The 26,134-nt window shown below is 38.4% G+C and overlaps 1 protein-coding gene across 2 annotated transcripts in view; it reads left to right on the top strand.

The window, feature by feature from the left end:
- Positions 1 to 26,134, top strand: part of SLC4A4 (solute carrier family 4 member 4) — a 346,379-nt gene that overhangs the window by 177,021 nt on the left and 143,224 nt on the right. For both annotated transcript variants that reach the window (XM_056111484.1, XM_056111485.1), the window contains exon 6: positions 383 to 459. In XM_056111484.1, the coding sequence (XP_055967459.1) occupies positions 383 to 459 (77 nt within the window). The remainder of the gene's footprint in view (positions 1 to 382; positions 460 to 26,134) is intronic.

The following is a 26,134-nucleotide window of genomic DNA, read 5'->3' as shown; positions in this document are numbered from 1 at the left end:
GAAAGAGGCCATCTCTGTAGGGGACGGGGAGGACAGTCACCAGGTCCATCAGAGTCTATATAGAAGGTTGAATCAAAGTAGCAAACCAAGCCAGAAATCAATTTATTTTTATGCTTATTTGTTTTAGATGTTTCTTTTCAAGTTTAACTTATCTTGAAATAGAAGCAGAAAATAAGATTTATGCTAAGGTTTTGGCATTTAACATACTTTCCATTTAACCCTGTTATTTGCTCCAGCCTGAACTCTGGAATACTCAGGGAATCCTAATGTTAAGGCATCATCACCATTGCCATCCTCATCTACTAGTGTTCCTGGAGTATAACACCAAACTCTTTGTGATTTTGAAACTGCATTTTAATTTGGGTTTACTTTTATTTCCCAGGTAGTCCAGCCATGGCTCATAGGAATCTGACTTCTTCCAGCCTGAATGATATTTCTGATAAACCGGAAAAGGATCAGGTAAGCTAAACATTCTTGCTTCGTTGACATGGAAGAACAAATGTCTATCTAGAATCTGCAAGGAAAAAAATAAAAAATAATGGTGCCCCTAACTTAAACTGAGTGTGACGGTCTTCTACTTTTTTGAGGAAAAGTATGGGTGGGCTTAAGTTCAAGAGATAAGAGTGAGAGTCTTGACTCCAATTCGTTTTATTGTTTTATTTTGGGGTCACACGTGGCAGTGTTCAGAGCTTACTTCTGGCTTGGCACCCATGCTGTCTTTGGGGTGCTAGGCATCAAACTTAGGTTGTCTACATGCAATATAACCTGCTGTACTATTGCCCTGGCCTGTTGACTCCAATTCTTTCAGATTATTCACTTGGGAAGTTTAGATCTTTGAGCTGCAAGATAGAGTCTCAAATTCAAAATCATATGACTAACTCCTACCTCAAGTTTATTGTGATGATTAAATGAGAGAACTTATGAAGAAAAGTACTTGGGTAAAACCAAGGAATTAGCCCTGCTGGCAATTGTTAAGCTTGGGAGTATACTTCAAGAAGACAATGAGTCTTGTATCTCAGAGATTTGTTGATTTAAATATATAGTGGGACTGAGGATAAGGTATAGCTATTGAGCACTTAACTTCCTTGTATAATACCCAGGTTTGATCCTCAGCACCACCAAAAAAAATATTGTGATAAAAATAATAAGTAGCCCGTATGAAATGAAGAACCATTAGATTTTGAACTTGTTTCCCATCCTTTAAAATGAATAGGACAAAAAATAAAATAAAATAAAATAAAATAAAATGAATAGGACAGAAATCGTATTTTCTCCCACTTGGGCTGGATGTCTGTGCTTGAACTAATTGGGTAGATATTGTAGGAAACAATAGGAACTGGCAAATAGATATACTTTTGGACTTTATTCTAAAAATAAAGCCAGTTATTTGGGGCTAACTGAGTGAAAATCCTATCTGAAAGAGTATAGAAATCTGATCTGTTCTGATGCCAATAGAAACTCATTTGTGATGAGATCTCATTCTTTCTTCTCTTCACCAGTAGCAACTTCATAGGGTCTCCATCATCTCAGATCCTGATTTCTAGAAAAGCCTTTAGAACTAAGTCCGGTCTCCTCTTTCCCTCTCAGTAAACACAGTCAAAATTATTATTTTGTCTCATTTTTATTTTTGCCTGATTCCTATTGGATCGATGTTTAAAATGACTTCTTAATCCCTGAAGTTCGGAATTCTCTGTCTAACATATGGTTCTCTGAAGCCTGATGTTTCCCTCTCACCTTAACACCCAAAAGGAGAGAGAGAACACAGGGGATTGCCCTGCCACAGAGGCAGGGGGGGATGGGGGGATGGGGGTGGGGGGGATATTATCCATGGTGGTGGAAAATGGGCATTGGTGGAGGGATGGGTATCTGATCATTGTATAATTGAAACCTATGCACAAAAAATTGTAAATCTACAACTGTACCTCATGGTGTTTCACTAATAAAAAAAAGATCAAAAAAAAAAAAAAAAGATTTCCTCTCTCCTTTTCTCAGCTTCAGTTACCTCCACCCTTGCAGTACCATTAATTTAGACTCCTTCATCTGCTCTCCCTTCATATTCAAAAAAGGACAGTTCTCCTTCCTCTCTCCAATTTGCCTACTTCTTAAAATGACTAAGGAGAGGTCCATTTAAATATTAGATACATTGATAGCACCTAGCAGTCTCCTAGATTTAAAAAATTTTCCTCAATGCACTATTTGGCACATTTGGCATTATTTGTATTTACCAGACAACAGCCTGATTATGAGTTTGCTGTTGGTGTTGGGATCTGCTATTAGTTAAGGCAGAGTTAGGATTATTGGGTTTACAGAATTTTTGAGGAAAAACTTCTTTTGTTAGGTCCAGTTCTTATCTTGCTAGTAATCTACCAGTTAGCAGTTGGGATAAACGTAAGATTTGACTTTTGTGGATGTCTTTATGTCTGAGCATATGCAGGAGAAATTTGATGGTTTAAGATGTGTATCATATGAAATCTTTAATGCAGTGTTAGAAGAAATACGGTGGAGCATTACAGCTGTGGACTGTTGATTTTATCATAAATTCTGTATGGTTGCAATTCTAAAAAGCCATAATCTTTTATGTCTGTCACAAACATCTCATTCATCAAGGTTTATGTTGTGATGAAACTCTAGAGATTTAATTCAAGGAGATTTTTCTTTTCATTTTCAAAAGTATGAAGTGAAGGTTGCTGAGTAGATCTTTATAAGAGCAATTCACCATCTGATTGGAACTAGTTCAGTAAGTGATAGTTATTCTAATGAATGTTTCATACTCCAAAGAGTACAAAGCAAAGAAACTGTACTTTGCTTCTCGCCAAAGCGTTTAAGAGAAGCTTTGTAACTAACCCATGGTGTTTTCTTATTTCTACCAGAGATATAGTATAGTAAAGTACAAATTATAACCAAGCATTTTGAGTGTCTGTATCTACTGTTTTAGTAAATTCAAATACAAAAGTTCTTAGATTAGTTTGGGGTAAGAAGATAGGCTTGCAAAGAAGATGAAGCTTTAGTAAAAATCAGAATAAATCCAGGCTTTTTTTTTTTTAATGGTTGCCAGGCTCAACTTTGTTTTAAAAAAGACTTTTTATAATTAAGTGGTCAATGTCCTGGAAGTGATCTTGGCACTGAAGTCAAACTTGTTTTCTATGCTTTTCTAAGTTTCCCCCTTCAAACTCCCAACCAACTGGGAGTGAAGTTTCTGATTGACTGATTATCCTGCCTGAATACTATTTGAACAGTTGTCATGGTGCCTCCCGACTTCCTGGAACTGTATAAATTCCCAGCAACCTAAGAAATGCGCTAAATGTTTAGAGTTATGAAAAGGAGCAGAATCTCTCTTTCTGACAGCTACATAGTCACCAAACTTTGAGGGCATATTATTTTTTTTTACTGAGATTCTGTTTTGGGAAAATCAAAGAAACAAATCCATGGACTGCACTTTTCCTCTTTGGTCCAAGCCTATGTACTTATGATTTCAGTAGTGGCTGCCTTTTTGAGAAATTGCTCAAAATAGTTAACAATAGAAGACGAGCATAGCCAAAGTTTAGGTGATTCAGTGCTTCAACAATATTCCAGTTTGGATGTTAAATTTATTAAGCAGAAAAACACCTGGGGAGACGTGTGTTAAAAATACATCTGGAGGTCATCTCATAAATTCACATAAATAATCTTTTCTATTTTGTTGCTATGGAGGATTTGTATTTCATTATCAAGTTATGGTCCCCAATTACCTTAAATGGATTTGGTTTTATATCAACTTTTGCTTTTATATTCCCTTTTCATTCTTTTAGAAAATTTCACAAATGAAATCGTGTGTGTTTGTCATATGCAGTGGTTTTTATTCCAGTTTCCATGCAAGTATGGAACCGATATCAGGATAATAAAGCCCTCATTGCAGCACTATTCACAGTATCCCAATGTGAAAAGGACCCAAGTGTCCAAAAATAAATGATTGAATAAAGGAATTATGGTGTAGATGAATAATGGAATCTACTCAGCTATAATAAGAACCTAAATCATGCAATTTGCTACTACCTAGGTGGATCTGGACATTATCATACTGAGTGAAGATAGGACAGTGACAGATAACAGAATGATCTCTCATATGTGGGATATATAGAAATGTCACTGTCCTGTCATTGCCTTCCTGTTGTTCATCGATTAGCTCGAGCGGGCCCAGTAACATCTCCATTGTGACACTTGTTACTGTGGTTGGCATATCGAATATGTCACGGGTAGCTTGCCAGGCTTTGCCGTGCAGACGAGATACTCTCGGTAGCTTGCCGGACTCTCTGAGAGGGGTGGAGGAATCGAACCTGGCTCGGCCAGGCTGGCTGTGCGCAAGGCAAATGCTCTACCACTGTGCAATTGCTCCAGCCCTATAGAAATGTAGTAAGGAAATAACAAATGCCCAGTGGCATCAGAAAGTGAGAACTGCTCTTCAGTAAGAAGCTTACCACAGTGGTAGGGTAGGATCATCAGTGTGGAAGGGCGGAAGGTGTGGTGCTGAATAAAACATTCAGAATAAACATGCAGAAAAACATGCAAAAAAACCATGCAGAAAAACATGCAGAATAAAACATTCAGAATAAAACATGCAGAAAACCCTGCCATTAACAGTATTGTAAATCATGAAGCCCAAAATAAAATTTAAGAAAACCCTTATCATTTTAGTGCTGAGTTTAACACTAATGCAAGTACTGTGCTAAGTTGTACAGTGGCTTTTATGTGTTTAACTTTTTTTAAGATTTGTCAGTATTGCAATAACATCTCACAAATGTATTTCCAAATTTAAGTGAAATTGGACAGTGGATTGCAATGGATATAGTAGATAAAGAAATCCCTTGAGGAGTCTTAGTAACCTTGCAATTTATATAGCTGTCTCTTCCATTATAGTCATTATCTGGCTCAATGGTTATCATTAAACTGGACTTGATGTTGAAACAGACAATTCAGGCTGGTCCTCAAAAAAAAAAGTTATTGATGCCTAACTGATTGTTGTTAAGGTTGAATACCACTAATTTATTAGCTCATCTGAGAAACTGCCCATAGATTTTCTGATAGAGTTTGGATTGAGGTTAATTTCTAAAGTGTATTATAATCACTTTAAGAACTATCTAATACTTATTATATCTTTAAATATACTTGGCTGTCTTGATTTCTATTTTTGAAGTCTTGGTCTATTGCAGAAATAGATCTGAATTTAAATATTTTGTCAGAGACTAAGAGAAGAAACCATTAGAGCCTTATAGCAATTTGAAATTGCTAACAGAATTGAAATTGCTAGCAGAAGTGAAATCTAGAAGGAAACGTTTTGTGATGGAAGAACCCCTTAATGCTTACTTTTCTTACACATGGTAACATAGGAGCTAGTCAGCTAAATTCAGCCAAGAGATTTCTTTTTTTTTTTTTCACAGTTAGAAGATTTCTCTCTTAGGGGTCACTTAAAGCTTTCCTTTGCATTGATAGTTTCACAGATAGTGATGGAAAAGTACAGTTGCACTTGCTTTTCTTTTCACAGCTGAACCAGAAAAGCCCTTGAATTTAGATTGAAGATTTTGTGGCCTTGCTTTATTCCTCTGAGAAGGTGCACTGGCTAAACAAGACTCATATTTTCTGAGGTTATACTTGTCTGTAACCTATTTTGGGGGACCAGGGAAGCTGCTATTTCAGAACTCCAAATGGAATCACATCTGCGAAAACCCAAGAACAAAGGCATCTCGTAAGGGAGTGGCTGTAACCCTTAGGGGTCTTTAGTTGCTGTGGTTTAGGGTTCGAGTGAGCATCTGTGGCTCAGTGGTGGCAGCTTCCTGTCAGCCGGGTGTTTTCTATGGGAACTGATGGAATTATTACAAGTACAGTGGACAGGGTGCTTGCCTTGTATGTGGCCAACCTGGGTTTGATCCCCTGTACCCCATTTGGTTCTCTGATACCTGAAGGAGTAATCCCTGAGCACAGAACCAGGAGTAGGTCCAAAGCACAGCCAGGCCTGCCCCAAAATCAACCTAAACAAACAAAAAAGGATTATTTGGGAGTTCCTTCAAAAGAGTATTTGCAATAAAACTTGTTCCTAAAATAATTTATAGAACAGATGTCTGTCACCATCCTTTTTCCTCTGTTACAAGCAAATTGGTTTAATCTAATTTTCTTTTCCCACCTTATTGTTCTCTCAGTCTGAAATAAAATTTAATGGTTATTAGTGTTTGAAGTCAGCATACTGACTTCAGGATCCTGTATTCTTGAATATGTGTCTCAATTAAAATTGGAATAGTTGAATCTTCCCATATTCATGATGCTATTTCTCCTTGAAATCTGGATACCTGGATCAGAATAGCATCCATTTAAGAACAAATTCTGTATCTGCTTAAGAGTGAAGTGGATAAACTGGTCTAAAGTAAACCAAGCTCCAGCCTGTGTTTTCAAAGGAGAAAAAGATGAACCTTTTGTAACATTTAGAGCTACAGTTTTAACTAAATTTGAAGCTACAATAATTGTGAACTTCTTAAGACCCCCAAGTTGTATGCTGTTATTATTTGAACTCATCTATTAATTCAAAAAGTCCATTCAGTGCTACGAGGTGTTCTTGATGATAAGGTTCCAGGGCAAATGAGGTAGATTAATCTTTGACTTGTAGAAATTCTTTGCTGTGGGGGACAGCGAGACAATAAACAAAACAAACAAATGAGTAGGGTAATTTCTCACAAGGATAAGTGTTATCTTGAAAATATAGCTGGGGGAGTGTGAAGATTTACAGGAAAGCTGTTGGGTAGGAGGGTGAGTTAGAGGGTAAAACTCTGTGGGAAGAGACAGGGTAAGCAAGAGTGAAGCTCTGAAGGAAGGATAAACTGGCTGTGTTCAGAGGTGAGAATCAGAGAGGCTGGTGAAAAGGTCACAGGTATGCAGTGGTGAATGAGAGGTGGAAAGTACAGAGGGGACACAATTTTACCAAAGTGCACTGAGTTACCATTTTTAGGAGTTTTACCTGGAGAAATTCATGTTTTAAATTTTTTTAAAATTTTTATTAGTGAAATACCATGAGGTACAGTGGTAGACTTACAAATTTTTGTGCTTGGGTTTTAGTTATACAATGATCGAGTATCCATCCTTCCACCAGTGCCCCATTCCCCACCTCCAATGTTCCCAGCATCCGTGTCCTCCCCCCCCACCCCCCCCGCCCATCCCACCCTGCCTCTGTGGCAGGGAACTCCCTTTTCTTCTCTTCTTTCTCTCCTTTTGGGTGCTGTGGTTTGCAAAAGAGGCATTGAGTGGCAATCATGTTCAGTCTATAGTCTACTTTCAGCATGCTTCTCCCATCCTGGGAGGATCCTCCCAACACCCTTTATTTGGTGCTCCCTTCTCTATCTGAGCTGCCTTTTCCCCTAGTATGTGTGGCTGGCCTCCAAGCCATGGAGGCCACCTCCTGGTACTTACCTCGGCTGTTCTGGGTGTTAGTCTCCTATTTTGTTACTTTATGTTCCCCAGATGAATGCAATCTATGTCTGTCCCTCTCTTTCTGACTCATTTCGCTTAGCATGATGCTTTCCAGGTAGTACCACTTGTATGTAAATTTCGTGACTTCATCTTTTCTAACAGCTGCAATAGTACTCCATTGTGTAGATGTACCAAAGTTTCTTTAACCAGTCATCTGTTCTTGGGTACTCAGATTTTTCTCAGATTCTAGCTATTGTAAACAGTGCTGCAGTGAAAAAATAAGTGCAGATGTCACTTCGGTCTACTATTTTTTTGCTTTTTGGGTCACAGCCAGCAATGCTCAGGGGATACTCCTGACTGCATTCAGGAATTACTCCTGACAGTGCAAAAGGTACCATATGGGATGCCAAGGATCGAACCCAGGTCGGCTGCATGCAAGTGATAGTATACCCTCCCCACTGTACTATCACTCTGGCCTCGAACTTTATGTTTTGAAAAGATCACTGGGGATGCTGTGTGTTAGGATGGAGGACTTTGCCAATACACAGGATCACCTGCTGGTTTTCCTACACTGAAGCCTTTGAGGCTATTGTACTTCTTTAAACTGCAAGCACTTCTCCCAGGAGTCACTTTCTTAATATAATTTCTACAGGCATTAAAAGCAAAGAAAATTCTTCTTTGAATTTAATACAGTAGTATTATCAGAAAGAAAAAGTTTCTTGAATGATTTTCCTTGTGTGATTGATTTGATTATGTTATTAATGTTAATGACAGCTTTTACCATTGTGTATTATTTTTTTCCTCCATTTCCTCCCTTTGTTATTGTTGGGACAACTGGGATTGTGGACTTGTCTGTGTAGTCTGGGTCACAGCTGGCAACATTGACAGTATAGCACATGGTACATGGTGGGGTGCAAGGGATTGAACTCAAAACCTCATGCCTGCAAGGCAGGATCTGTGACACGGAACAGCTTTCCCAGACCTTGAAAATAAAGATTTTTTTTTTTATTGTTAATGAACTCCAAGTGTTTCAGGACACTGAGAGAAGTACGACTAAGGTTTTGAGATTAGCTATTCTTCAGTTTCATGCAAATATTACTGAGGGCTGATATCTGATGTGTCATCCAAGTGAAGTTCATGACTCATGAAACCTTCCTAGAGACTCTTTGAAGGTCCAAAAGGCAGCATGGAGCGTGCGGGCGCAGGACCGAGCAGCTGAGGGCAGGGGATGTTCTGAACAGCTAAGGGCAGGGGATGTTCCCAGGCTGCATTTTCACCTGCCTAGTGGAAAGATTTCAGTTCCAGGCCCGCGGCAGAGCATTCCTCCATTTGCCATTTACTAAAAGGGATTTCAGGTTTGAAATAATTAACTCACATGTTTTATATTTAATGTCACTTATTTTCTCTTTTTAACATTCTACTTATGTTCAATACCATAAATGTACTTAGAATGGATTACGCAGAGTAGAAGCGTGCCATAAACTTAGCTTCCATGGCTCACCCATTACTTCCTTTAACCAAATCTCATTAAAATACTCTTATTTTTTCCATTGTAAGTGACAAACTTACAATGGAAGTTTGTAATGAGAGCAGTAATGAAAAATGCCTGCAAGCATGGTTATACAGTCTTTATAATAATCTTAAATGTATACATGAAATTTTTTTGACCCACTACAGTATCATAGCATTATCTTTCTTAAAAAATAGTTTTTAATGAATCACCATGAAATACTATTACCTTTTTTTTGAGATTTAAGTTTTGCTTAAAGAGTGTACAAAATTTCCTCTAAAACTCCATGGAAAAATGAATAAAATATAAAGTGAGAAGGTTATGCATTTTTACCCACAAAATAAGCACTCAAAAAATTTCTATGGTCTTCTACTCTTCTTTCATGCACAAATACTTGTGTGGTTCAGCAACTGGATTTTTAAAAACCTGACAGAATGCTATAGACACCTGCTTTATTTTTTTAAAAAGGCTATACTCACGAATCATAGTTTATTTAAATGATCTTCTTTTTGTAGTTACTTTCCTTCCCTTCCTTTTCAGTTTTTGGGAAACACCTGGTATCCTCAGGGCTTACTCCTGGCTCTATTCTCAGGGATCACTCCTGGCAGTGCTCAGGGACCAGATGGGGTGTGGGGGATCAAACCCAGATTGACTGCATGCAATGCAAATGCCCTACCACCTACACTATCTCTCAGGCCCTGCTTTAATTTTTTTGCAGTTATAAAAACATCACTTATGACTTACCTTTATTGTGCATTTTTTTTGGGGGGGAAAGGGTTATTTATGCTTATTTCCAGCTGACAATTTTTTTAAGTATCATTTTTGAGGTCACCATTTGTTTCAAATTACTCTTCCATAATATCACATGAATTTGTGTCCTAGATCTTTTAAACCTTCTCCACTGCTAGGCCACTATTTGCCGATCAAATTTGAGGTTCTCTTTTATGATTCCCTTCACTAAAAGCTTAGAGCCTCCGGTAAAGTAAAAAGAATCTCAATCACCGACATCTGCTTTCCAGCTCGCTTTGAATTTTTTTCAGAAGCATACAATATCAAGACGCAGGTAGGACTTATTTTCAGGCTCTAATTGGATCTGTGAGCTGGCTAATCTGCCAGTAGTCTAAGATAAAGAGGTAAAAAGTGCAGGGCCAGGAAACTTGGCTGTCTAGATAGTTCTTGTTTCTGCTAAAGGTGTTGCTGTTCCCTTCTCTGAGAGAAATCTTTCAGGACGGGTGGAAATTTCTTTGGCAACCAAAAATGGCTTCATCTCAAGAGCCCTTCTTGGTGGTCAGCATTTGGAACAAAAGGGAAATTTGCAAAAGAGTTGGACAAGAATTCTCTCTGAAGCATTCAACACATTTGCAGCTTGGCTAACTGTCTCCTTGCCTCCCACTTTTCCCGCTCCCGAGAGAATTTTAAGTGAGCTTGCATCTTGACTGTAAAGTTAGGTGAAAAGTTTATAGGGAAGTGTATTTTTAGGAGCATTACAGGAGTGTTTGTGACCTGGTATAAGTAATAAAGAAAGATCATTGAGTCCATCTTTATATGTTGGGAAGCATTTGCCAAATGTGCTGTTTTCCTAGTTCCCTTTCAATAGGGAAACTTTGCCAACGAGAGATTTATGAAGAGGCCAGGCCATGGAAGGAAGTTTCTCTTGCTCTTCTTCAGAAAGAGAAGGGTTCCCCACTATTTCTAGTTCACCTATCTGCTTGATCCAGTGACTAGCTGACTTATTCGACTTCGCAGACTCAAAGATCATAGACAAGTGTATGCAGTCCTTTTAACATGGTGACAGAGACATAGGAAGCCTAGTAGTTTCCTATTCAGTTCAGTTCTAGAGTGAAATCCTATCACTGGGGATAACTGAATAGGAAACTACCAAGCTTCCTGTGCCTGTCACCATGTTCAAAGGACTACATACATTTGTCTACAGTCTTTAAGTCAGTGGCTAGGTACATCAAACTGGTATTACTGCCTAATCAATATCCTGTGCATACACTCACAAAAGATTACAAAATCTCCAAGTCATTATAGAGGAAGACATCACAATAGCTTTGAAGTTCAAATTTAACTACATTGTTAGCACTGTTTATCCAGTGACCCCACTTGCTGACATCATCTATTGCTCTGTAAAGAATTATTACCAGTATTTAACAGCAATGGGCTGGAGTGATAGCACAGAGGGTAGGGCATTTGCCTTGCACGGGGCGTACCAGGCCGACCCGAGTTCGATTCCTCTGCCCCTCTCGGAGAGCCTGGCAAGATACCTAGAGTATTTTGCCTGCGTGGCAGAGCCTGGCGAGCTCCCCGTGATGTACTTGATATCCCAAACACGGTAACAACAAGTATCACAATGGAGACGTTACTGGGCCCGCTCGAGCAAATCGATGAACAATGGGAGGACAGTGCTACAGTGCTGTTTAATAGCAACATAGACTGGATGCTTGCACTAATGCTTTGAAGTTGGTGCTATCAATCCTATTTTACATATCAGCAATCTTGAGGCAGAGAGATCTGTTTCCCAAAGTTAAATAACATCTAAACGGTAGAGCTGCAGTCTGGTCTTGGAGGCTATGCTTTTAATGAATGTTATTATCCCATGTTTGGATCAGGGGATATTTTTAGGGCCCAAGCTCCAGAATTCTAATTGATAGTTATTGGCCTTCGTTTGTCTTTGATGCCTGCATCATGCTGAATAGGCAATCATCAGAACTACTATTCAACTACTAGTCGAGAAAATTCCTAAAGATTTGACAGTGTCTTGGTGATTCTGCTGCTCCAGTAATTAAAAAACTGTGAGCCAACCCTCCTAGGCCTAACTCTGAGCGGTATTGATGAAGAGCACTGAGAAGAGACTGATAAAAGGCAAGTGTTATATATGATTGCAGACTGTGGGTTCACATCTAGTTGGAAACCGAATAGGCAGGGCAGTGCCAGCAGCAAAGTGCAGCAGTTCAGTCAAAGACCAGATAACTCCCTGATGATTAATGATGTAGAGCATTTTCTCATGTGCCTTTTAGCCGTTCGGATTTCTTCTTTGAAAAAGTTTCTGTTCATTTCGCTGCCTCATTGTTTGATGAGGTTGGGTTCAACCAGTACTTTGTATATCCTTGATATATCCTCCCAGGATGGGAGATGCATGCCGAAAGTAGACTACAGACCGAACATGATTGCCACTCAATGGCTCTTTGCAAACCACACCACCCAAAAGGAGAGAGAGAACAAAAGGGAATGTCCTGCCACAGAGGTGGCGTGAGATGGGGGGATGGAGGGATGGGAGGAATACTGGGAGCAGTGGTGGTGGAGAATGGGCACTGGTGGAGGGATGGGTACTCAATCATTGTATAACTGAAACCTAATTACAAAAACCTGTAAGTCTACAACTGTACCTCATAGTGTTTCACCAATAAAAATTAAAAAAAAAAAAAGAGAGACCAGATAACTATGTGGCCTGGACTCTCCATCAGAGGAAAAGAAGAGACTTGAGAAGCATTGTTCCTTTTTTTTTTTTAAATGAGAATATAGATCACAAAAGATAGAATTTTAGCCAAGTTAAATATTATTCCTGTCACCAAGAAGGTTCAGTTCCACTGCAGTTTGAAGGCTAATCAGATGAGAGAATTGATGCTGGTCTGAGAAAGAGTTTTATTGCCAACACACTCCCCAATAGGAAGTCAGTGGATTCCTGTCCTCCACTGCATCCTTGTCTGCCTGGACAGTGTAAGAAGGGGACTTTTATAGAGAAAAAGACCAGGAAGCACATCTTTAATAAGGTGGTTTACAGGCTAGAGAACAGCAGAGTGATCGGCAAGTTCACTTGGGCTGATCCCTTGCAGCCCACTTCCGGATTCGACTGCAAATAAGGATTTCAGATGAGTTTGAGGTTCCCAGTCTTGTCCTTTTGGATAAAGCGGGGATTGGAGGGGACGATCTCAACAATCTCAGCTGTCCTAAAACCGAAGAAGTTTTTCTGGTTTTTTTAATATTGAATTCAACTCCTAATTTCCTTGGGCCAGCTTCATTTTTGGAGAAAGAATTAGGAAGAAATGGGAGTAATAATTCTGAATGTACTGTATGCAGTTTAATAATACATGTGATTTATAGAAAGGGATAGGAAAGGAAAGAAATTGAGGTGGAGTAAGAAGAGGTAGACAAGAGGTGAAAGTGGCAAAGGACAGGTGCCTCGGACAAATTGGCAGGGTAGAGGTGTGGTTTGTTGTGTATCTGAACTACAGAAACAATGACACTGAAAACATGATATCCAAAGTGCAACAAACAAACTTAAAAATGGGTCGGTCAAGGACCAGACTGGGGGATGAGAGAGAAACTAGGGACATTGGTGGAGGGAAGTTGACTCTAGTTGATTTAGGCAATTTGATGCCGGAACTGTGCATGCCTGAAACTCAACTATTGATAGTTTTGTAAATCATGGTACCTTAATAAAAAGAATGCAAGTTATGAATAGAGTTTGACAACACATAGAACATAAGTTCATTTAGAATTCTTTGAAACAGGGCCTGGAGATAGTAGATAGTACAGGAGGTAGAGTCACTTGCTTTGCATTGGGCTGCTATGGCCAAGACCCCAGTTTGAACCTCTGACTCCACATCAGAGGGGTCACTCCTGGGCACAGAACCAGAAACAGCCCACAGGCATGTCTGGGTGTGGTCTCCCCTCAAAAACAATTTTTTAAAATAGCAGCCTCAAGTCTGCAAATTTAATTCAATATTTTAATTTTCTTTTTTTTTGTGGTTAGATTTGCTTACAGAGGTAGCCAATGTGGATTAATTTGCCAGTTGACTGTCCAAGAACGATGGTGGACATTCACTTGATTTATAGATTCTCACTAGATCTTTATTGAAATGCTGCATAATTCCTTGACTTTCGGGCTGTTTAATATTCATTTTAACTATAGGTATAGTCATCTTTAGGTCATTAAGTCTGATAGATAAACATCATTATAACCTTAATATTCTTTTTTCTGGTAGGAGAAAAAAATAATTATTGAACTTTTTTACCTAGCTTACCACAGGAATATTTCTGAAAACTACTATGCATTTTAAACAACTCTGAACCTCAGTTTCCTAATTAATAATACTAATGTTATAATTCACTTGGAACTATTTTCCTCCAAGAGTTGTTGTGTTAAGGGAAAGGTGCTTATTTTATTTCATTAAAGTATTCTACAATGATGATCATGGTTACTTTGGTTGTTTAAATGTTACTTTTTTTAAAAATTAGTTCAGTTAAGCTCTTAGAGTAGGATAGAAGACTTGGTTTTCATAGGTTTCATTCCCACTTTTTAGGATTACATTACTAATTGACTCTTTCAGATCTCATGATATTCTCTCTACTGTTCTATTTGCACTCAAATGAAATGTCACTGATTATTATTATTTGATTATTGTTACTCCATGAATATTTTTATTAGCTTCAAAGGTTAGTTTTTCAAGGCCTGACTTTAAGACCAAATTCGAGTGTTACTCCTTTGTTGCCTTCATTCTTTTCATTAATTACTACTTGTCTTCAAAATTTCTAACCCTACTAGGCACTTACTATTTGCCATTTGGACTCTCTTCTTGTTCTCATATGTTTTCTTTATGTAGTGGATGGAGGTAGGGAGGTCTAGGGAAGAGGGAGAGGCAGGAATCTTGGCACTTGGTGGCTGATTATAATGATATAATGATGGTGATAATGACCAATGGGAGAATCAGCTTCTATTTATTTTTTTTCAGAATTATATATTTATATGGGTTTTTGGGCCACACCTGGTGGGCACAGGCATTATTCCTGTCTCAGTGCTCAGAGATCACCCTGATAGTTTTCAAGGTACTATATGGGGTGCTGGGGATTGAACTTGGGTCTGCCACATGCAAAGGGCAAACTCTGCCTACTGCATTAGCTCTCTGGCCCTCTCTCAAACTTTTAAGATGAAAAAAAAATAATAACTATTTTCTCAAATGAGAGTGATTTCTCAAAATACAAAAGTTGTCTTTATTATTTAGTTTGATAACTTTACAAATTAGTATTTCTGTGCCTATGTGGATAGCTCAGTTGATAGAGCATGAGACATTTAAAAATTAGTTTTAGTGGCCAAAGAGCTAGTACAGCGGGTAAGGTAATTGTCCTGCTTGTGGCTAATGTGGGTTTGATCCCTGGAACCCCATATGGTTCTTCAAGCATGGAAGGGAGTGATTCTTGAGCTCAGAGTCAGCAGTAAGCCCTGAGCACTTCCGGGTGTGGCCCCCAAATCAAAAACCAAAAAAAAGTTTTAGTGACAGAGTATCTTACTAGGTACTAGTTGCTTGACTGTGCATCCTTGCACAACTCATATATTAAAATTATTTTTTTCAAGATAAGACAATTATATAAATACCAATATCCTTGTGAACATTTTTCCTCATAATGAAACTCAATGAACATAGTTAACTGATTGACATAATCAAAACATTGATTCTGTTTTTCCTTTTTCTTCTTTATTTGAAAAAAGTATTGTGTGTTGTAAGGGCATATTGGAAAAGCCAACTGTCAACACAAAAAGATGTTCTTTTCAAGATGATATGCTATTGCTAGTTTTCCCAAGCAAAGTACACTTCAAATCATGAGCAATCAAACTTTATCTTCTGATACGTGAGCTAATAAGTTTATATAAAATTAGGCTTATTATTTTAAAGCAAAGCAGATAAAAATGGAAAGGACATATGATGGGATTTATTATTGAATTTATTTATTCTATAAGTATAATAATAGAAATTGACTTTTTTTAGTTTAGATATAGGGTAGCATTAAATATCCATTGTATATTATAGAAAATAAAAAATGATAATCTGGGTTGACATCCAGATATGAATTAGTAGGATTTGTTTCAGAGAACTCTTTGGCCAGAGGTGAAATGTTCTCATTGTTTCCCAAATGAAAATGACAGATATCGGTATCATATACTGGAGCGGTAGCACAGCGGTAGGGCGTTTGCCTTGCAGGCAGCCAACATGGCCGACCCGAGTTCGATTCCTCCGCCCCTCTCGGAGAGCCCGGCAAGCTACCGAGAGTATCTCGCCCACACGGCAGAGCCTGGCAAGCTCCCCGTGACGTATTGGATATGCCAAACACAGTAACAACAAAGTCTCCAATGGAGACGTTACTGGGCCCGCTCGAGCAAATCGATGATCAACGGGAGGGCCTTTACTTTACTTTTCTTTACTATCAGTATCATTTATGATACTGGAAAATATACAAGGGAGAATTTCAGATATTTTATTAAATAGTGTTACATTGAGGCTGGTATGAAGAATAAATGAATTTGTTACATTGTTGAATTGGGATTTCAAGAAGGCATCTCCAGATACTGCATTGTGGAAGAAAGATCTTGTATAGAACAATAAAAACTGCCACTACCACTTGAAATAATTGTGAAGCTCTTTTTCAAAGTGAAGATTTGTCATGCAGTAGCTCCTTCATCGGGACATTATGCATGTGTAAGAATGTGTCATAAAAGATTTGGGGGAAATGACCATATTTTTCCTAGAACCACAGGTCTTTTTTTTTAAATTAAATTAATTTATTTATTTTGAATACCCATCCACCAGTAACCATTTCCCACCACCACGGATCCCAGTAACCCTTCCACCCCCCTCCCCCCCATTTCATCCCCATCCCACCTTGCCTCTGTGGCAGGGGTGTTGTGGTTTGTAAAAGAGTTAAGCCTGATTTTCAGGGAGAAATGTTGGAGAATTTACTTTCCATTGACCACTTTATATATAAGAAAATGTCACGCGGCCGTGTAAGTGGCCGCACGGTTTGGAGTAAGAGTCCCCCACAGGTCTTTTGTAACTTCTTGAAGTTTGGCTAATTTACACCTTTGAAAGACCTGAATTCATATCAAAATTTTGATTTCCAGTTATACTTAAAATATTTCTTATAGTTTTTCACTTTAAATTATACATTAAATTAATAGCATGAAATTTACATTAAAATAAAATAAAATAATAAATGAAAATAAAAGGCTTTGAGAGGATCCTCCTTCTCTAATGTTAAACTAGAGGCTATAGGCTTCCCTATTAACGTGTTTTCTAAATCTAAAGTTTAGATTCTGAATCTAAATCTAAAGTTTAGATTCTAAACTATACCATGGACTTCTTTGTGATTTATCTGTGATTTTTTTAAATATTATTTGTAGCTTGTACGGGCGAGATACTCTCCTCGGTAGCTTGCCGGGCGCCCGCACGGCAGAGCCTGGCAAGCTCACCATGACGTATTCGATATGCCAAACACAGTAACAACAAAGTCTCCAATGGAGATGTTACTGGGCCCACTCGAGCAAATCGATGATCAACGGGAGGGCCTTTACCTTTTACCTTTTATTTGTAGCTTGTAATACCTTTATGTGGAGAGATTGTAGGAAAAGATTAAATCAGAGAAATAGAAGATTTAGAGATCATTCATAGTTTTCTGAATAATAGGAAATGTACTTTATTTGATATAGTAGAAAAACCTAAGACTTTATAATACTTGAGATGTTGGTTCATATCCTTGCTTCTCTTCTTACTGGTCTTATCCTGGTATTTAAATTTTTTTGAGTCTTAAAGAGTGGGCCAAAAGCTTATCACTTAAGTTCTTATGAGAATAAAATGAAAAAATAAGTGAAGAGAACACCAGGAAAAAAATAGATGTGTTTAAAAGTTTGACTTCTCATTCCCAATAAAATAAAAGTATTGCTTCTCTTTTTTTATTTATTTTTGCCTATTTGTGAATAAAGGAATAGACTGCAAATTAGTTATGGTAAAATGAGTCAAACAGAATGCAGTGAGGCAGTTAATTTTTTAGAGTGATTCAAGTAGCAGAATAGAATACTGAGATATTTTTATTTTTATGAGCATAGGTCTTAATTTAGAATGGTTCTAAATTAAACCTTGCTGCAGTAGTATATAGGTAACTCTTTGTTGGTGTTTGTGTTTTCTCTTCTTTGCTGAAGGAACTTCTACTAGCCAGTCCATAATACTGCATTGATCATTTTTACATTCTTCCTAACCATTATCCTTTTGAAGTCTCCTAATGCTCTGTGAGAAAAAAGGATAATGTAAGAGTGGCTTTGCTCTGGAAGTATGTCAGAGGGTGTCCCTTGTGGCTTAAAACCATTTGGTGGCTGTCAATTTTGTGTGTGTGTGATACTGCCAACATCGTCAGCATGGCCTCCAAAACCCCTCAAGACCCTATTTAATGTTTCTCTCTGAAGTCATTTTGTCAGGCACTCTCTCTTACTGACTGAACTCCACACAGTCCTCCCAAGTTCACCAACACGCCCGTTTCTTTCCTTCCTTGGGATCTTTGCACATTCTCTTGCCTCTGACTGAAATACTCTTCCTGCCTGAGCCAATGATGTTCATTTGGTCTTTTGAGGAAAGGTTCTTGTGATTCCCCACTCTAGACTTGAGCCTGCTGTGATAAGCTCTCATTGTCCATTAGCTTTTCCATCATATCCCGATCACAACTATCTTTAAATAATTGTCTCTTTTACATTTGTGTTGTGTTTTCTTCACCAGTACATACGCCTTTTGCTTCACAACTGAAGAGATGATGTCTGCTAAATTACAGCTCATGAGTTACAGCCTGCCATAGCTGGTTTTATTATGACTGTCAAGTTAGGAATGGTTATCGTTTTAAAGGGTTATTAAATAAAAGAAAAGAATATATGATGAGGCTCTATGCCTATAAAATATTTATTCTTTGATCTTCCCCAAAAAAAGCTTTGCCAACTTGTGGCCCAAGCCATCAGTATAAACATTGAGTAGAACATAAGTTTATGTATATACTTTAAATTATACAATACGGGGACTGGAGTGATAGCACAGCGGTAGGGTGTTTGCCTTGCGTGCAGCCAGCCCGGCAGAGCCGGGTTCGATTCCTCCGCCCCTCTTGGAGAGCCTGGCAAGCTACCAAGAGTATCTCGCCCACACGTCAAAGCCTGGCAAGCTACCCGTGACATATTCAATATGCCAGACACAGTAACAACAAGTCTCAAAATGGAGACGTTACTGGGCCTGCTTGAGCAAATTGATGAACAACAGGATGACGGTGTTTGTTTGTTTGTTTGTTTTAAAGTATACATATGAAAGGTTTTTTTCCCCCCTGAACAACCACTTGATTGTAGTGAGGCATGCACGGAATCCATGACAGTGTTTAAGCACTGTGATATGTTTAGTGCCAGAGGGCCATCACAGGATTCTTAGGAAGAAAGAAAACTGCTGTGTGCAAAATGTGTTGGTTTTACCAGTGTAATTTTACCAGTATTTCTAATGCTGTAAAACTTTTTCATTTGTACTGACTGCAAAGATTCGTTAGATATTTGGATTAAGATTCAATGGCTGTTTATAAGATTCTTGGAGAACACCCAGTTCTTAAGAATAGCCACCTATAGAATCAAGGTGGAGAATTAATGTGACAAGTTGCTACCATAAGAAATTTAACGAGAATAAAAATTCTGATTTCAGAACATAAGAATAAGAACAGGTGAAGATCTTCTATTAGAAAATTATGATATTCATAAGAGTTAGATTTTTTCAAGGGTATCCATCATCTAAAACTAGTATTGGAGTGTGGTTATGGAACTAGGATGGGAAGATACCCAGGCACTAAGGGTTTGAGGAAATGAAAGTTCATGTAAATTTCATCACAGTGAAAGAGAATAAATTTACTGTCTGTTGTTCTAGTTGTGAAATTGTGATAACAGCCACTTGTTTTACTGGGTTAGTAAATATGTGTGTGTGTGCTTATTTATGTATTTATGTTTGATAGAAAATTGAGCTTTATCACAAATTATTTATAAAACTATTATCAAGTCCTTAATTGCAGTAAGTATTATTGTATAAATTCATGAATCCAGACATGATCTCTGCCTTATAGTCTTATTATAGACTGTGAGACAAATCTGTAAATAATGTAGTTAGATGTCTTAGACCAGGGAAGGGAGTGTGGAGTGGGTAGAAGTGACACTGGATGTAATGCAGGTTTTTTTTTTTAACCTAATATCTTTGAGAAGAAGCTGAGTTTATATTTAAGGGTTAGTAGAATTATTGTGTGGGAAATTGAACGAGATGGTTTGTGAATTTCTTTAAGATTTTCTAACTTGATGAATGTCCAATGGGGTTTTTAAAGTTCAAAATATTCAAAATAGGTGGGCCTGTGCACTCGAGTATACCCTTGAACAGGGCTTGAGTAGACCCTGGGGCTCAATGTTCACATTGGTAAAATGATCATAACCTTCAGGCACTCACCGTGCACCAAACGCAAAGTCAGAGGCTCAGGGAAATTGCTCCTGAGCTGTTGCCTGTTTTGTGTCAGAACTTCCAGTCCTTTTTATTCTGCTTCTTCGGTATTTTCTATTGTTCTAATTTGGTGCATATTTGCAGAGACCTCAGTGAAGGGTACTGTAAAAAAAAAATCTGCTAAATAAATAATAGCATGACTACTACAGATTTAATTATAGCTATCCAGCTGCCTGTTTGAAGTGTTCTGCTGGGGCCATATGGTCTCTTGTACATCCCAGCTCTGGAAAGACCTGCTTGAAATGTTTCCCAGCTGATAGTACTCAATTCTCAGACAAGTGTTTGCAGCGATTTGGAAGTCAGTAGATGGGCGCGTTACCTCCCTTGTCTCTCTTCCGGTGGACATTTGAGCTCTTATTTCTTAATAGATTCCAAGTAATTACACATTAGGGCGCACAGTGCGACGGAGCTTAAGAGTTATATGTTCTTGTTAGTTTCATAGGCTGATTTTTGTCACCACATTTGGTGTGCCAAGTGCCAAGTACTTTTTACATTCAACTGTTTTCACACATTTTGGGAAAAGTATTTAGTGGGTGATTCTTTTGTTTTCTGTGCTGGAGTGTGGTGGGAACAGAGCAGAAGAGGGCTTTGTAAGAGGCAGCTGCCCTGCCCTGGGATGGTCTTCACCAAGTACAGTCCCGGGGAAAGGTAAAATTGAGTTTTTAAGTTCCTATATTTTGCAGAATGCAGCTGAGAAACCATTTCTTTCTGGTGCCAAGCACCTGGACTAAGGGGGCAGCCTTTCCTTTCCCCATTCTGGGTCTCTGTAAATGTCTTCTAGAGACACTAAAGTCTAAATTCCCCTTTCTTCAGACCACACAGTCTGGCAGAGTGAAATTTGTTTAAAAGGCTAGAGCTCGGGCAGGGGGTTTTGGGCTTCGTTATGTACTTTCTCAGTTCAAAGACAGTTGATACAGTGATTCTCACGCTTGTTCCATGCCAATGATCCATTTGAACTTGTAATGAAACAATGCATTCTTTTATTGGAGAAATGCGTAGGCATCAAAGGTGGCGTGTCATTTCAAAGTGCCCGTGGACCTCCTGGGTCCCCAGCAGGAAGCCCGTGTTCAGAACAGCTGTCGTGTACTCTGATAAGAAACCGACCCCCTTTTCCCTTTTTGTTGCCCATGAAAGGAACTGCAGGTGAGGTTGAAGATGGAGAAACAGAGGAACTGGGAGGAGATTGGGAAGCTGAAAGCAGCAGCACGAGGTTGACTGGGGTCAAGGGCAGTGCTTGGCCACGCACAGACCCTGGGGGCTGGGAGAGATGAGTTTCAGAGGAGTTTGTCAAACCATTAACTTTTCTCTCTTGGTTGCCTCCATTGCTGCTGGTATTTCGCCCTCCCACCTCCCCCTCGAATTTTTCATCTTTAAAAGTGCAGTCAGTCTGTGCTGTTTATTAGCTGCTCCAACTGGGATGTGTGCAAGAGGAGGCATATGAAGCAGCTCTCCTAAACTATATAATTTTCTCTTGAATTCATTAACTGCACAGCGTTGTGTTTTATTTGTCTCCTCTTCCCTTGGTTATTCTCTCTGCAAAACCTCTGCTCGTGGTAGCTGGAGAATGTGGGGAAGAAGGACCCAAAGATACTCTACGTTTAGGATCATTCCGTGGGGGTGGGGAAGGGAAAGGAAAGACTAAACAGATACTATCTTTCAGATATTAATAGGTAGGGTGGGAATTAGAAGGAAAGCGGTTCAGGTTATTTTTTTTTTTCCCCCTGTACTGAAAGCACAGTCATTCGAGGACCATTGTGTCATTCAGAGGGAATGCAGAGGAAACTGTGCCATCATTGTGAGGACTCAGATTTGTTTTACAGTAGAGCTGCCTTGGTTCGTCCAAGCTCACCTCAGCTCTCTGGCTATCTGATGTGTTTGCCTTTCTTTTTTTTTTTCTTTTTTTTATTAGTGAAAAACCATGAGGTACAGTTATAGGCTTACAAATTTTGTGCTTGGGTTTCAGTTATACCATGATCAAGTGCCCATCCCTCCACCAGTGCCCGTCATCCATCCCCACGGGTCCCAGCATCCCCCCCCCCCAACCTTTCTATGGGGAAGGTATCTCCTCAACGTTCTTAAGTCAAACTCATGCATCGAGACAGCTGGTAGAGTCAATTTACTTAATGAATCACTGCAGTACAGAGATGTACTGCACTGGATGAAATGCTCTTTTGAGTCTGATTCAGACTGGGAAAAGGGATTTCTATTTAAAATTCAGAGAATTCTATTTCCAAATGAAAATGGTACCAATCTAACATTATTTTATTCCTTTCATAGAGAAAAACTTTCTTTTGCTAATTACCTCCTTCCCATATGTTTTAAGATTGTATTTAAACATGATGATAATAATATTATTATTATCACCATTTTCATCTATTATGCTATTGCAGACACGATTAGGAGCTTTTTACATATTATCTACAACATGCCATGTATTATTATCAACTTCACTGTACAGATGGAGTTAAATGCAGACTACAAGTAAGTCTGGTCTTCTTAGCAACTGTTGCTGAGGTTTAACTAAAATGAAATTTTTAGGCATAGATACTTTTTGTACTCGGCCAAATTTTCACTGGTGCATCTATTATTCACAGGTATTGGTGAAATATTTGCTTTTGACATTAGGGAGTATTGGATACTTGAAGACATGCAGTTTGAGACAGCCATTATCCTGCCGCCTTCTTTACTCCCTCTGTTCAGGCATTCAATAAATTCTGCTACTTAATTTTTTTAAATGTACTTATAGCATTCTACCCCGAATTAGATGTTCTCTTAGTAAAGATTCCCATAGTATTCTTTTTTTTTTTTTTGCTTTTTGGGTCACACCTGGTGATGCTCAGGGGTTACTCCTGGCTTTGCACTCAGGAATCACTCCTGGCAGTACTCGGGGGACCATATGGGATGCTGGGAATCAAACCTGGGTCGGCAGCGTGCAAGGCAAACACCCTATCCGCTGTGCTATTGCTCCAACCCCAAGATTCCCATAGTATTCTTACACTTAACATATTTATTGAGGGATCATTACTGGCCTTTTGAGGGCATGCTAATTACCCATTCAACTATGCTTAAACCCCCTTTTAATTGTCATTTCATTTACTTCTCATAATTCTACTTAGTGATTATTTATTGTCCCCATTTTGCAACTGAGAAAACTCAGCTTAAAGAATTGAAGTAATTTGCTACAAATTCTACAGCTAGTAAAAATAATACCTGAGATTTTCTTATAACTCTGTCTCACTCTGAATCTCATGAATGTACTTGAATGTAAAACTACTGGAGAACAGTGACCAACCTTAGCTCTGTAGAGAGTGCTTAGACTGAATTCTGCCTCTCTCTCTCTTTTTTTTTTTTTTTTGCTTTTTGGGTTACACCCAGTAATGCTCAGGGGTTACTCCTGGCTCTTCACTGAGGAATTACTCCTGGCGGTGCTTGGTGGACCATATGAAATGCTGGGGATTGAACCCGGGTCAGCTGAGTGCAAGGCAAACGCCCTACCTGCTGTACTATAGTTCCAGCCCACTGTCTCTCTCTCTTTCTTAGTTTCATAAACTTAGTGGACTTATATAATCTCTCTATATAATATCCTTATAGGTGATATAGTTCACCTATAAGGATATTATATATATAGTTCAGTGACAATAGTTCTAATTTGCCTCCAGAAATGTGATTGATAATTTAATAAAATAATGCACACCAAGTTTCTGGTCTGGTGCCTGACCAGAAATCATTAATGAAAAATATTAGTAATCATTATTAGTATTACTCTTGTGAATACTAATATTATCAGTATTTCTGCTACTAATTATCATCAGTATTACTCTTGTTGCCTTAGCATCATTATTAAAGTTTTTGTGCCTCTTGGTAATAATCGTGTCTGTAGACTACTGCTGTATGTATGTATGTATGGCTCTAACCCCTTTTGTTTGTTTGTTTTTTAATTTACCTACACTCATGTACCTTTGTTGTTTTTCTTTCTTTGTTTGGGGGCCATATACAGCTGTGCTCAAGGCTCACCCAGGAATCACTCCTGGTGGGGCTCAAGAGATACGGAGTGCTAGGGATCGAACTTGGGTCAACAGTGACTAAACCTGGGTTGTCTGCATGCAAGGCAGCATCCTACCTGATGGACTCTGGTCCAATATGTGAGGGTTTTTGTTTTGTGGAATACGTTCGAATTCCTTATAAAGTTATAGTCTTATATTAAAAAATAAATAAATCAGGGTATAGTCTAATAAGAGTCACCAGCAAGTCAATTAATGAACATTTCCCCCATGGGGGGAAGGTTATGGTTTTGCAATAGGAAAAAAGTTGGAAAAGTGACTAAAGTCAGGGTCAGGCTTGGGCTCTGTGCAATTTTGGTTAAAGTTTGGTGGCATAAGATGTAAGTAGCATCAGAGCATTTGCCTCTTGATTGATCAGTACTTCAGGTCATCCTGCTTGAGGTGTGGAGCTGTAGCAGGCCTTTACTAAGAGTGTGTTCATAATACGACCATGCAAAGAAGAGAAGGATGTTTTAAAATGTTACTTAACTTAGGAAGTACATAAAGCTTACATGTTCTTGATTTTCTTTAAGTGCTGGGGTGGGGGGTGGAGGGATTCCCAAGAAGTGCTCAGGGAGCCAGTGGTCACTACAGAAGTAATTGGCAAATGGGTCCAGACTGTTGCTGGGACCTCATGATACAGCTCTGCTCAGGTTCACCAGTGCTGGGGTGGCACAGAGCTATCCTGGCAGTACTCAGGGGCTTCTGATGCTGCAGTCAGTGGTGCTGGGAATGGCATAAGATGTTTAGGGTTGAAATTGTGTCCCTGGATTCAAGGCAATTGCTCCTAACCCTTGGGCTCTCTCCCCAGCCTTCTAAATACTTTAAAACCACTATCCTCTTTATTTGGATTTCTTCCTTTTGTTCTCTCTTTGACCCATTTTATTTTATCTAATTAAGCATAATTAAGCACTCTTGAATACTACAAAATGTGTTCACTGAAAAATGAAAGGAGTTTATTTGTATAAAAACTAAAGTATTTATGATTATTAATAGTGGTTTGCTGTATAAAAGGTTCAAAGATTTCTGCACAATATGTTCTAAACTCTAGGTAGTAAATTATATTCATTAGAAATATGAGTTTCACATTATAGTAAAGTACACAAGAACATTAAGAGAATTCATGCCTCAGTCTGACCATTTGGCTAAATAAGTTTTGTGAAGTCCCTGCAACTTTTGCAGTTTGGTTTTTATTCCTGCATAAAATGGCATGATGATACATATCTCATAAGCTTTTTGTAAGCATTCAAATAAAATAATGTGAAAGTGTTTTAAAAATTGTAAGCAATGATAAACAGATTGGCAATATTATTTTAATGATATAAAAGAGAATGTGAATAGAGATCTTGCATACTGGTATTTAAACTAGGTCAGTACTTGAAATTTTATCCTATTTAGGAAATCAGAACTGATGGATTGTGCTTAATGTTATATTTAGTTTAATAGCCATTTGTAAATGTGCTGCTTTGCAAATCATTTGCATTAATGGCGGTGAGATATCTATATTTGGAAGTAAGAATTAGAAAATCAAATTTTCACCCTCAGGGGACTGTTTTAATTTGTATTTTTTTAAAATGGAATAAATGTAAGCAAAAGAATATTCAAAGCAAAACCTTATAGCCATGGAGACTCTGTCTTATTTAATGTTAGTGTGTATACTTTAATATTTTATACACTCTGGAACTCAGATCACATCATAAGTTTCAAAACTAATAATATTATATAAGTGACTTTAAATTTGGATACTGTGGACAAGTAAGGCAATGGTTTCTCATTTTAAGTCTGTTAGACATTGGACCAATATTTGTTTTTTTAAAATGTAGCCATTAGAAGTA

Source organism: Sorex fumeus, unplaced genomic scaffold, assembly GCF_029834395.1.
Source record: "Sorex fumeus unplaced genomic scaffold, SorFum_2.1 ptg000013l, whole genome shotgun sequence".
Classification (NCBI taxonomy): domain Eukaryota; kingdom Metazoa; phylum Chordata; class Mammalia; order Eulipotyphla; family Soricidae; genus Sorex; species Sorex fumeus.
Note: the sequence above shows the minus strand (reverse complement) of the source record. Positions and strands in the feature narration are given on the sequence as shown.